The sequence below is a fragment of the Saccoglossus kowalevskii genome, chromosome 6 (genome assembly GCF_978046115.1).
Source record: "Saccoglossus kowalevskii chromosome 6, keSacKowa6.1, whole genome shotgun sequence".
In the NCBI taxonomy this organism is placed as follows: Eukaryota; Metazoa; Hemichordata; class Enteropneusta; family Harrimaniidae; genus Saccoglossus; species Saccoglossus kowalevskii.
Genome location: NC_140646.1, coordinates 17231526 through 17245919, shown reverse-complemented (window position 1 = coordinate 17245919; position 14394 = coordinate 17231526). Strand labels below are relative to the sequence as shown.

At 34.0% G+C, this 14394-nt stretch overlaps 1 protein-coding gene across 1 annotated transcript in view; it reads right to left on the bottom strand.

Moving 5' to 3' along the window:
* LOC102805500 (bestrophin-4-like) overlaps positions 1-9406 on the bottom strand; it is a 32100-nt gene extending 22694 nt beyond the window's left edge. The window contains exons 1-3 of the mRNA XM_085500117.1: positions 9212-9406; positions 7611-7902; positions 2389-2543 (exon numbers count right to left, since the gene is read on the bottom strand). Coding sequence (XP_085356243.1) covers positions 2389-2543; positions 7611-7902; positions 9212-9406 — 642 coding nt within the window. The remainder of the gene's footprint in view (positions 1-2388; positions 2544-7610; positions 7903-9211) is intronic.
* Between the last annotated feature and the right edge of the window lie 4988 nt (positions 9407-14394).

Here is a 14394-nt window from a genome sequence, read left to right as displayed (position 1 = left end):
AGATATCATCACAAAATGAACAAATCTGAGAGAGGTCCACATGTAGTACCTATATATGTAATATCAAAGCAATCGGACTATTGGTTTTTTACAAGAAGTCGAAAATATCACTTTTTTCCAAAAATGACAAAAATATTCACCAAAATTAGAGAATTGAAGACATCATCACAAAATGAACAAATCTGAGAGAGGTCCACATGTAGTACCTATATATGTAATATCAAAGCAATCGGACTTGTGGTTTTTAACAAGAAGTCGAAAATATCACTTTTTACCAAAAATGATAAAAATATTCACCAAAAGAGAGAATTGAAGATATCAACATGAAATAAACAAACCTAAGAGAGGTCTACCCAAGGTACATATACACCAAGTATCAAAGCATTCAGGCTTGTAGTTTTCAAGAAGAAGTCGAAAAAGTAAAACATTGACACGAATGACGGACGACGACAACGACGGACAATCACTCATATGATAAGCTCCGCTCGACAAAGTCGACAGCGGAGCTAAAAAACTGACCTTGATTCCATAGAAACAATGACTTTTTAATATTTCTGCTGGTCATTTTGAAATGCAAATTGATCAAAATGCATACCATTGAGATTGATAATTTAAACCCTATTTCAGACCCCTTAGTTTATTCATATGTAGCAAATTCCCCAATATTACATTAAATTTCTACGTCAAAATGTCCACCAATATCAATTTCATGATTTAGATTTTAAATTTGAAAGTCACTTTGAATCTCTGTTTCAAAAACACCAGTGAAATAAATCACTAATAATGAATCATATTCAAATAATTTTATGCTTTTATATTGTTTTCTTGTTAATATATCAGTACAAAACCAAATTCACTAAAATTAAACCCAAATAATATATCTGTGTCACAGTTTAGTAATAGCGGTATATTTCTGTCATGGACATTTTTTTTTTTTTTTAATCGTACTATGCACAATTGAATGATGTCAATTAATTTTTAGCTAAAACTCATTTAACCAAAATTCATGTATATTACAGCCACATTCCCCTTACTGTCATTTCACTGTGCCATATGTGAAATACATAATTCTTTACACTATGTGATGACCTTGACTCTTTAAAAGTTGTTGACAGTTGAAACTTGTGCACCAGAAGAGTAATTCATCTATTGTGGGGGGGGGGGGTGAAAGTACATCAAAATTACAAAAAGCAACTACATAAACATAGACAACAAATTGACATGAGTAAAACATTGTACACATGATATAAATAAAAAGCACAAAGTGGATATATACATGAAGGTGCATAAAAAACCATCCATTATATAGGTTTGTACTTGTATTTTCTCTTTAGAAAACTTTGTTGGGGGTTTAGGGAGGGGAGACAGCACCGGTAATTAGCAGCTTATGATTCGTATCATCAGTTGTAATGATTGACAGCTTCTTTTCCAAACAGTTTTAACAGTACTGTCAGTCGATGAATGGGAAGTTATATATATATATATCACAAGTTATAAGTGCAGTGGTCAACAAGACTGCAATGTAATCGATATGAGTCCCATACTACGCATAGCAACATATGGGGGCAAATATTACACTGTTGACATAGAGTTAGAAGGCATTAAAAAATACACATCGGTGTTGAATACTGCTTCCTTAGGTGATTGACATTAGAAATGATGAAGTAAAGTTTTAACCTCATCAATGAGTAAAATGTAATTTTCTGGTTTATCTACAATCTTACAAATGCAAAACAAATATCATGGATTTAATGAAACCATAATAATCATCGTGCAGATATTAATGCATATCAATCTACCAGAGTTCAGTTTCACACAGTACAAATGTCATGTTCCATATGACGGATGTTAAAGCGGGAGAGTCGTCACCTGCGTATGCGTCAGATGGCCATAGCGTGTCATTGTTTACAAACAAGCGTCTACCCATAAGCCTTTGCATTTTTATTGTGTGTTGTTATCGTCACTTGGGACTCAATTTCTGTGAGTGCGTAAGTGATGACCCTCCCGCTTTACCAATTTTAAAGAAAAGAGCAGACATATTTAATTTATTCCATTGATGAAAAGTATATGAGACATTAGAGAATATAGGGGCTGTCGATTGTGACAAACATTCATGGGAATAGAATGGTGTCACATGCAACCTTTCTTGATGTATCTACACATCTAATTATATCACATAGTTTGGCAGTACATATACAGTCCAACTTGTCACATCATATCTTAGCTTCACAGGTTTACAGTACGACTTATGGGGGAAATGGCTGGCAAGTTCTTGTGGTATATTATTAGATGAATAATTTTGCATAATACATAACAAATTTGCATGATTCATGACTATTTGAGCATAATTTATCAACATATTTGCATAATTTGTAAAAATTTGCATACCTGTAACAAGAGATTTTGTGCTACATCGTCTTTGATTTTGTTTTCCTCTCTGAGTTTATTAATCAGATTACACGCCCATCCACACGGCATCCAGTGCTTGACATGGGGGGTTGGTAAGTCTTCATATTCTTTACGCTCTTCTTTGGTCATCAAACCTAGAAATGAAACAATAAACACTAAGTCAGCCATTTTATGGAAATCATCTCTATAAAGCACACTTGCAATAGAGTCTATGTCCAGTTTTGCCTCAAACATTATTTGTGCACTTTAACTAATGACAATATCATGTGTGTGTGTTATATAATATTTGTAATGTAAAAAATGTAAATTTTTTTATTGCCCTCGACCAATTTATTGTTAGTGCAAAGATTAGCCAATTTCTGGTGAATAAAAAAAAATCTTCCAAAATTTGCAAATCTCAATGAAGGTAAATACATTTTTTTTTCTTAGTTCAATTTTGTTTTAAAAAAAATAAATTTAAGTACACACTCCCAGACCATATAGCAGTTTCATATTATAGTGCATTGTGGGATATTTATGTTGGTTGCACGAGCTGACACACTTTGTGATTGATGAGTTGTGTTTGATTCAATCAAAATTTACTATGATTAAGATTTGCGATATGGTCTATGATAGTGTAAAAAAAAGTTAGAGTGAGGGAGTTGATCCTCACCTGCGCTTACAGCAGAAAGGCATATAGTCATTGTACCCATGAGTCTCTGTGTATGCGCAGGTAATGACCCCTCCCCTTCCTATGCCATAAACATAACATCAACTCTTCACAGATTTTCTAAAACAAAACCGGGCAATGTTAAGCATGATATTTGATGTGCTAAAATCAGAATGAATTAATATTAGGTTGAGTTATGTCACTGTTTGGTCGGTTTACATGTTTTCAGAGCTGTGTGTTTCGTCTGTACACATAATCAATTGTACAAAGGCGAGGCATTCTGTCCCAGTTGAATGCTCATCACTGATCTATTACTGAACTGAAATTTATTTATTAAAAATCATTATAATTGTTAACTCTTTTATCTAATTATTTTTTTTTAAATTACTTTTTATAATTTTTAGCCAATTAAGGTAGCGGGACTATTATTTGCATACTTGTTTTCATCTTCTAATTGTGACTAAATGACTACAAATAAACCCAGGAAAGTATATATTTTTAGAATCGCCAGACTACAAGCTTTTCACAAGTGTATTTAGCATGCCCGTATCAACCAAAAGTGAAAAATTACTTAAAAATTTATGCTGGCGATAAGAAGTATTTTTTTCACTTTTCCTAGTTGTTCAATAGTCTGGTAAATTGAATGTGTCTGGTTAGTTTTATTCAAGCAACGCGTTTTAAAAAATAGTGTGCTGAATTTCAATTACTGTTTTAGTCGCATTGCCCCCAACTCAAACCACAACTCGTTGGTAAATAATTGATGAAATAGTTTGTCTGGACACATTCAAGTTCCTCTCATTTTCACCTTAAAGCTGTGAAAATTTGGTATTAATCCGACGACAATAAGTATACGTTATTTTTTGTTAAAGACCTTGTATTTTAAAAAACATAAACTCCTAGAAAACGTCCATAAAGTAACAGCAAAGATTTTCAAGCTTGTTTATCGGCACAATCAATTTGTTTTCCCATCAAGGTCTGTTTTACCATGTGTAGGGACATCCAAATGTGTAAGGCTATTGGAAACCAAAAAATAAAGGAATGGGATAGCTATAATTGGATAAATTCGGCATATGAGAACACCAAAATCAATGATTTTTTTTCAGTGGCTGTGTGATCTTGTGTCTGACACATTCATATGCAAATGACTAATCTGTGAAACAAACAGGGGCGGAGACAAACCACTCAAATGTTTGAAAGCAGAAAGGCATATAGTCATTGTACCCATGAGTCTCTGTGTATGCGCAGGTAATGACCCCTCCCCTTCCTATGCCATAAACATAACATCAACTCTTCACAGATTTTCTAAAACAAAACCGGGCAATGTTAAGCATGATATTTGATGTGCTAAAATCAGAATGAATTAATATTAGGTTGAGTTATGTCACTGTTTGGTCGGTTTACATGTTTTCAGAGCTGTGTGTTTCGTCTGTACACATAATCAATTGTACAAAGGCGAGGCATTCTGTCCCAGTTGAATGCTCATCACTGATCTATTACTGAACTGAAATTTATTTATTAAAAATCATTATAATTGTTAACTCTTTTATCTAATTATTTTTTTTTAAATTACTTTTTATAATTTTTAGCCAATTAAGGTAGCGGGACTATTATTTGCATACTTGTTTTCATCTTCTAATTGTGACTAAATGACTACAAATAAACCCAGGAAAGTATATATTTTTAGAATCGCCAGACTACAAGCTTTTCACAAGTGTATTTAGCATGCCCGTATCAACCAAAAGTGAAAAATTACTTAAAAATTTATGCTGGCGATAAGAAGTATTTTTTTCACTTTTCCTAGTTGTTCAATAGTCTGGTAAATTGAATGTGTCTGGTTAGTTTTATTCAAGCAACGCGTTTTAAAAAATAGTGTGCTGAATTTCAATTACTGTTTTAGTCGCATTGCCCCCAACTCAAACCACAACTCGTTGGTAAATAATTGATGAAATAGTTTGTCTGGACACATTCAAGTTCCTCTCATTTTCACCTTAAAGCTGTGAAAATTTGGTATTAATCCGACGACAATAAGTATACGTTATTTTTTGTTAAAGACCTTGTATTTTAAAAAACATAAACTCCTAGAAAACGTCCATAAAGTAACAGCAAAGATTTTCAAGCTTGTTTATCGGCACAATCAATTTGTTTTCCCATCAAGGTCTGTTTTACCATGTGTAGGGACATCCAAATGTGTAAGGCTATTGGAAACCAAAAAATAAAGGAATGGGATAGCTATAATTGGATAAATTCGGCATATGAGAACACCAAAATCAATGATTTTTTTTCAGTGGCTGTGTGATCTTGTGTCTGACACATTCATATGCAAATGACTAATCTGTGAAACAAACAGGGGCGGAGACAAACCACTCAAATGTTTGGAAACACTCATTGTGTGTCAGATAGCTACTGATAACACATCCTAACATTGCTTTGTCTTGAGTTTATCTTTGAAACTTATAGGCACACAGATTAAACCTGTGTTGTTGATTTTGGAAAACACTACTGAGGCTGCCTTGCTTCCCTTCAGAAAATCTATATTTTAACCAACTTACATGACATTCTATGTTATATTGACTTTATCATATGAAAGTTTATGGTGCATTTCATCAATTAATAAATAAATGTGAAAATCGTAATTTTCAACACAAATAATAGTCTCGCTACCTTAACACATCACTAATGCCTTTATATATCATGATAGGGTAACCATGTAGGCTATCAATAGGCAATGTGTTAAGGTGACAACTTTTACTTCAAAGGGATTGATCAATAAAAATAAATATTTATATGTATATTATTTTAATAAATAAGATTCCAAAAAATTTGTGACTTGGGTTGGTTTTGGATGATTTATCGAATTGAATCCAACGAAACATCTCAATGAAGCATTTGTGCCCCTGTATGATATCATATCTGTCAGTGTGTTTTACCAGGTGTGCATGCAATATGGCAGAAGAAATTTACGACAAAAACAGTTCGTAGTTGGAAGGCGAATAATGAAATAGACATAGACTGGCTGATAGAAATAGATAGAAATATGGTGAATTTGAAAAAAAAAAAAAAAAGCATGAAAAAAATCTGACAAACAGAAGAAAAAATTGATCTACATTTACCGGTATAACAAAACACAGTTTTACAGCAATATTATCTAAGAAAAATATATTTTGCTAAAAACTAAACTAGCAGAGTTTCTTATCATTAATGCCAAACTCAACTTTGCTACAAATCAAGTCTAATAACTATGTTCAGTACATGTATGTTTTACATAGATTACCTGCAATCACTGACCATCGTGTCACAATGTAATTACGTCATCGTCTGTATGTTACAGGCATCACTCAAACACCAAATGTAATATTTCAGGTGTTACAAATTTGCCCAGTTTGTGACAAACAGGAAATTGAAAACGAAAAAAATTTTCTTCTCAATTGTAATCTATACAAGAATGAACGCTAAATCATGATCAAGAAAATTAAATACAATAAAAGAAACTTGGGGATGGATGACGAACAACTTACGAACAACTTACAGATATACTAAAAAAAAAAAAAAAAATCCTAAAATGCCAGATGCCACAACCAACCAACCACCAAATAATTTAATGTTTTTTTTTGCTTCTTTTCTTTATTCAATTGTCTGTGAATGTCTTGTATTTTTTTTTTTTTGCTATCTTTTTGTATTACCTTATTGTATTTTCAAGATCCCACTTCGGGATACGGTTTCAATAAAGATTATTATTATTACAAACGTTTTTTCCAGCATCACAATGTGACACTTATTAAGGTCAATACTAAAGTGATCAGATTACATCAATTTATCCAAAGCGAGTGAAAAAATTTTTTTCCTGCCGGCAATTTTCACAAATAATACAAGAACGAATGATTCACTTATGAATGAGTTATTGCATTATGAATCACTAATTATTATTATGATTTAATTTACAACTTGCTTTTCCTTAGGTATAAAAGCAGGTAATCAGTTGTACAAGTATGACAGTATGTAATCTGAGGAACTTACATGATATGTAGTCTGCGATTCAGTATAAGTGTGTGCTCTGAACCCATCATATACTCAATATAAATGTATTTTCAATGGAAACTTCAGTCAAAACTTTCCATTTTCCATTTTTTCCACAGATTTGCTTGTGCCAACGACAGCTCTGTAAACACATTTATATCCACTGAGCATTCAGTTTAGCCTTTTCACCACCTGTTGCCTCTCTTCGTCACAAATTCAAAAAATAGTCCTGTTTATACCCGTAGTCTGCACTTTGATTCAGAAGATTGCGATGAAAATAGCCAAATGTTTAGAGTAAAAACCAAAAATTGACTCAAAATTCGTCTGATGGCTCAAAATTTAGGGTTTATTTCCAGAAATATTGAAGAATATAAGAAAAATGAGCAGAAAAATTTAGGCGAGAGAGTCTGGTGTTGAAAAGGTCGAATGCCCCCCTCAATATCCCCTGGTCTTTATCAAATAAATATCGTGTGATATCAGACACGCAGTTTTTCTCCCATCAAGCGATATAAACAACACAATAACAAACAAATATTACCTGCTTCAACCAGATGGCCAATTGTTGGGAAGCGCTTCAACACCGGCATAGACACAGAAGTGAAAACTATGGCAGTTGTGAGATTCAACCAACGAACGAGGGTTCTTCGTTCGATGCGAGTGGCTTCGTCGGTTCCATGTACATGAGTTGAGATGAGCTGCGATATTGAATCTGTCCATGGCAACGCTTCGTACATGCTCCACCATCGACTAATCACCAGGCTGACGTAAAAACCGAGAATGAAACTGAGCGGGATGATGGTCATCAATCGGTCCTTGAAGAATGCACACAGCTGTGGAAATAGAAAGTCATTGCAAGTCAGATCATGTCAAAGATATGCTCCAGAACTGCAATCACAAAAACAAAATTGTTGCCAGGCAGCCATTTTAAATCCCATATAAAAAACAAGTGCATCGGCATCCCATATTGTCCAATGTTTGTACCAATTTTCAACAAAAAATTTATACATGACTTAGATCCAGGACCAGTATGGCAGAAATGCTTGATTTTGATGAATTTTTAACATTAAAATGACCACTAATAGGCCATCTTTAATTGAATTGTCAAGCGAATACATGTGCATATGAATATTTAAAGTTTTAACATTGGTCAAGATATAACTCTAGAACAGCATTTGTTAAAACAAAATGAAACCAGTCTACTATTTTTAAATTGATCTAAAAAAACAAAATGACATGCATCAAGCTGAGGCTTCATAATGTCTGATGTTTGTACCAAGTTTGAACAAAATCTATCCATACATGACCAGGATCTGATTCTGGAAAGGCAGAAATGCTTAATTTTGATCAATTTTTTAGCACAAAAATGGCCACCATTCAACTATCTTGAATCAGATCATGAATCCTATAGACATGTATAAGTATCGTAATAGTAGTGAATACAATACTATTAGGGCAAATATGGTATATCTAAAGTTATAAACTAATGGTACTCAAAGGTTAACAAATACCGGTAGTGTATTTTTTTGATAAATTTATTAATAGCTCAAAAAATCAGACCAATTAAAGTTCCTGAGAGATATTTAAGCATTTTGAAGTACATTTTTGTTAATCCAGTATGTGATTAAAATCAATAATTTTTTTTAAAAATATTTTTGAGTGAAGTAACAGTTCTGTTTTGACAGAGGTGCGTGACTATTTTCCTATTAATATGAAAATTGATGATATGATAATAAAATATATCTCAGTATCAACTAGGTCTGATACAACCTAACCTAAAGGGATGGGAGCACGCTTGCATTGAAACATTCTATACAGGTTGAACCCAAGTGTCTGGAATGGAGTCCCTGTTTGAACAGATCGTACTTTCTCTATTAATATGCATTCAAAATATAAATTACAGAAGTGTTAATGGTTATAATAAGTTATATTTTAATAATTCAGTAAACAACAAATACAATTTTGGATTTATATGCGCTTTTATTTGGGATGTGCTTTTAATAGAGCTATTATGGTATCCTTATGGCTGCCTTGGAAGAGGTAGGTTTCTGCTTGCGGCACATCCATGTCACCCCCCTTGATTTATCAGTATATACACTGATATAGTCATAGTCCCTGATAAGTATAAAAGCTGAGACATACCAATTCAAATGATTGCTGATGTTCAGTACCAGTCAATGCAAGTCTATAGATGAAAGACAGTCCATAGTAGAGGAGTAGAAACACCACTAGTTCTTTGTAGATTAGTTTATAGATGCTGCCTCGCCACATGAACAGGAGACGAGAAAACGAGAACACATTGGCTTTGGAAACTTTCAGTGAATAAGAAATCGTCATTGCGATGTCTTTCTACAGAAGTTATAAGTAATGAAGAAGTGGAGCTGAAACAAATAAGAAAATGAACTAAGATATACCGGTAATCAGTTGTAGAGGGACTGTTAGGTAATGTATTTATTATAAATGATCTGTGACATTTACATCACTGGCAGCTGATTTACTTAAGCTGCCTCGTCATTGTAAAATAATAGGTTTGTATTCTGGGTTTTATAAAAGCATGAATTTGTTTTATATAAAATAGTTCTAAGGGTTTCATAAATTTCAAACAACTAAACCAAACAAGTGTTTAGAGATTCATGGCAGTATAAAGCGAGGTGTATGTTTCATGAATGTTTCATAAATGTTTTCATTAAATGTACAATAGTTTTAGAAAAGCTATTTAAAAAATTGACATTTTATAAATATAAAGCAATTATAAATTTGAAAACTGCCAGTGACCAATCAGAATGATCATGACGACCCAGCTGTCCATATGCATTGGGTGTTGATCCATCGACATAGATGTATCAACCAAAATCTGCTCGGCTTTGCGGCATATTGTGGATCATCGCACAAATTATTATAGCCAATCCAGTTGTCGCAATTACAAATGCTCAGACAGATCGGTTATACGCTACTGATAAATTTTTGAAAAGGTTTTTCTGAAACCACCGTATCTGACAGCAAACAATTAATTGTAAATGAATGCCCCCCCCCCCCCGGGAAAATTTGGAAAATTTGGAGTGGGGGCTGGGAAGAGGAAAACATATTAATGGGTGAAAATAATTTGAGTTAAAAATTTTAAAAGAACAGCACTTTCGAAACCGCGACTAAAAAATATTGACATCTGCAGATACGAGTGAATAAAATATCTTGCAAAAAACAATATTTCTCCAGTCCCATCCAACGGTTTTTAAATGCAATTTTCAGCCAACGTCGAATAGTATTTGTCTATTATGTTTAAGTATAGAATCTCGTTAAACAATGTCAAATGAAATATGCCACACATAGCAAGAACAACAGGGTCAATTACACATAAGATAAAAATATGTCAGGCATTTTGCTTGTAACTTCGCCTCACAATATTATGCAAGCAACGCATACTGATCGACGCCGGGGATCGCCCTTCATATGTTTCATCAATGAGCGAATTGTACGAGGCTGACGCAACACTGGCAACTCGAATAAGAATTATGTACATGTAAAGCAGGAAATGGTCCGAGGATGTGAAATATCACATCGAGGGTATCACAAGGTTTTGTCACGGGCGTGTACTATTTTCATTTTACATTCAGGTTGATGCAAACGATCTCGAATATGCCGCCACAGAATAGATAAATAATACAACTTGTATTGCAAACCTGTTTATAGAGATGAACATATAATGCAGCAAATGTCTCCGCTGCGCAGTGCCACTTTGTTTTTGTTCGTCGTCCAGAAAGAAAGAAGGAAATCTTGCTTGTCAGCCTCGACAGTCTAATGTTTATTTATTCGAGTCCTTGTTTGAGACGGGTTATGCGCACGCCACATTGGGTCGTATCTGGGAGCCTCAAATATAAATAGGACCTCACGAATACGACCTACTTTACATATTATCCATATTGCATTTAACATACAAAATGGCTGGTAGGTTAGTTGTTAGTTTTTTTCGGTTTCTTCGCAGTGTGTACTCGATGTTTTGCGTTTACCAGTAATCGTACGTTGGAGGACGGTCGATTCGTCCCAAGTCGTTTCGTACCACAAGTTAATTCGTCCCAAGTCGATTCGTCCCACCATGGAGCTAAAAAAAGATTTTTTTAGCTCCATGGTCCCACGCACTGTTTTTGCTGACGTTATATACAAATACACCTTATATGCAACGTAGAGTTATTAGTTAATAAAAACAAATACACCTTACACGCAACGTACAAGTTATTAGTTAATAAATACAAATACACCGTTCAAGTTATTAGTTAATAAATACAAATACACCGTACACGCAACGTAGAGTTACTAGTATTAGTTAATAAATAAATACAAATACACCGTTCACGCAACGTGGAGTTATTAATTAGCGTGCCAGTAACAGTTGGCATAGAAATTGACCCTGCTCAAGATCGTAATGCTGACCAAAAATTAAATAAATTGGACGAATGTGAATTGGGACGAATGTGAATTGGAACGAATCGACTCGTGGGACGAATGTGAATTGGGACGAATCGACTTGTGGGACGAATGTGTTGGGACGAATGTGAATAGACCATTTTCCGTACACTGCGAGAATCACGCGTTATGCGTGAAATCGAACGTAAAAACAGGACAAACAAAGGTCATAGCGTCGTAGTCGCGTCAAACATCGCGTGGGATTCGACAAACGCGAAAGTATTTCGGGAACATTTCCATGCTTAATAATGTGCTGTTCACATTTGATGATAGGCAATCTCGATTAAGTGAGGGTATTCGGAAGCAATATTCCTCTGCCGAAGATCGGCCGGTCAATGTAAGCTGCGAAATAAAGAAATTCTAGTTCAAAATCAAATCGTTCGATTTTTGCGGCAGACGTTCGACGCGCGTCTTTCATGCATCTCGCGAGATCTCGCAATTGTTCGGAAAATCACTTATTGGGACGTACGTTTTCCTGACGCAGTATTTGAACCAATATCGCCTCGCGAGATAGCGATTCAGTTTGCATGTTTATTCATGTTTATGAACGTAGGATTTATTGACATTTATTGGAATATTTATTGGCATCGGACTCGTTGCGTTGACCCGAATCTTCGACAGCTTGTTAAACGGAAGAATAACAAATAGATTTCCATTCTCTTCAGGAGTAAAACAGTTAAGCCCAACATTATTTAATCGTTTTTATTTTATAAATGCTCTCCAGACATTTTTGCTATGAACACTTGTGACCCTCCAACTGTACGCAATCCCTATGAGCGGGGGGGGGGGGGGTATCGGCTGGTATCTAGTTTAAGAAATAAGGGATGAAGGCTCCAGCCAGCTCATATTTTTTAAACTCGAAAAAACAGTCAAACGGAATGAAAAATAAAATCTAAAAAAAAATACCAGCTTGAAGAATATTGGTTGCTGTTTAAAATTTCAAATTTGATCATAGTTCCTGTGCTCCAACACGGTGGGGGGGGGTCCTCTTGTACCAAAACCACCACCCCATACCACTCCTAGCCCAATTTAATTGCGTATGTCCCTTCTAAGGACACCTATAGTTATCTAGAGGGGGTATAGGGAAGAAGGCTTATTACTGAAACAAACGTACACTAGTACAAGTTCGTACTAAAACAAACACTCAATTCTGTCTCAAACCTCAAAATAATCATAGCTCTAAACCTATTTGATAAATTGATAGCACCCATCATTAGCTATGGGTGTGAAGTATGGGGAGAGGAAGTCACTAAAAATAGCGATATTATCGAAACTGTTAACTATTCTTTCTTCTGATTACTCCTGAGGGTTAAAAAGAATGCTACTAAGCTTGCAATCTTAGTGGAAATGGGAAGATACCCTCTTGCCATAAAAATTAACACACAAATAATTAAATTCTGGCTCAGATCAAAACTTCCATAGACGCCCAAGTTAATAAAAAGCACCTTTGATGAGGTCAATACAGTAAAAACTAGGTGGACAAGAAATGTTGACAAAATAATCAGTGACAACAATCTTGATAAGGCAATAAAACAACAAATGAAAAAAAAGAAACCACACCAAACCAAGACTATCTCTGCTTTACTGAAAACAAATTATAAAATAAAATGGAAAGAAGCTCTATTTGATGACAACAGAGCAAATGGTGGAACAAACAAATTGGCAAATTATAGAACATTCAAAACACAGTTTAAAATGGAAAAATGTTTAATAACGATGAGTAATATCAAACTGAGACACGCCCTATGCCAGTTCAGAATCTCTGATCACAAACTTCATATTGAAACTGGCAGACATTGCAAAAATTTAAAGGAATGAAAGAGTCTGTAAACACTGTGCTAAAAAGCAGATTGAAGATGAGATACATTTCCTTATGGACTGCAGTCTGTACAATACACACCGAATTGAATTATTCAAGTACTGTAAGGAAATTATACAAAATTTTAGGAAGTTAAATGAACTAGAAAAATTCAATGCAATCATGAAACATTGTTCAGGAATAAGAACTGCACAATACATACAAAAATGTATGCAAATGAGATGTGAGCAGCTCCACCAAAATTAAAAATATTCTTTCCACCATAATTATGACTCTAATGTGATTTTAATGTGATTTTGTTACCTCTTAATAATATTAGCTAGTGTATTGTATTGTACCGTATAAGTTTATTATGATCTTTTGCGTGTTTGTAATATTATTTAGCTTTATTTAGCATTCTGTGTAGTTGATTAACATTACTGTATCTTAGTGTAGTTTATTTTATTTTATCTTATCTATTTTTATTGTTATATGACCATAGAACAACTCACTGTAGTTCGTTTTAGTGTTAAATAAATAAATTATTTGACAAATTAATTTATTTTTTAATTCAGCTAATCCTTGTTTGAGGTAGTGATGTCTCGGGGCATTGAAGCATGTACTGTTCCAATGTACTATTTAACATCTAGTATGTTAGCTTGTAGCATTTAACTGGTACAATTGTATAAAACCAGTTTAATTCCTCTCCAGGAATTTGACATGTTTCAATAAATGTAAGGTTATCCTGATATTACTTGTTCTAGAGTGTTTTTGGGTAAATTTTTTTTCTAAGATTGGGGAACACAGCATTAAAGAACTGGGTAATATTCTTTCCACATTAGACGTAAACAAATTTCACTGGCTAACTCAGGTGACTGTGTATTATTGTTGTCATTAAAACAACACTTCATACCTTTGTAATTTTTAAACATTATTATCTTGGTATAGTAGTGGTTTATACCCCGGTATAAGGAGCAGTATAAATTTGATATCTTAGAACATAACATGTTTCTGTTTTAGCATGTTTGGTCTTATATTGCTTCAGTGATCAAAACATTCAATCCCATTC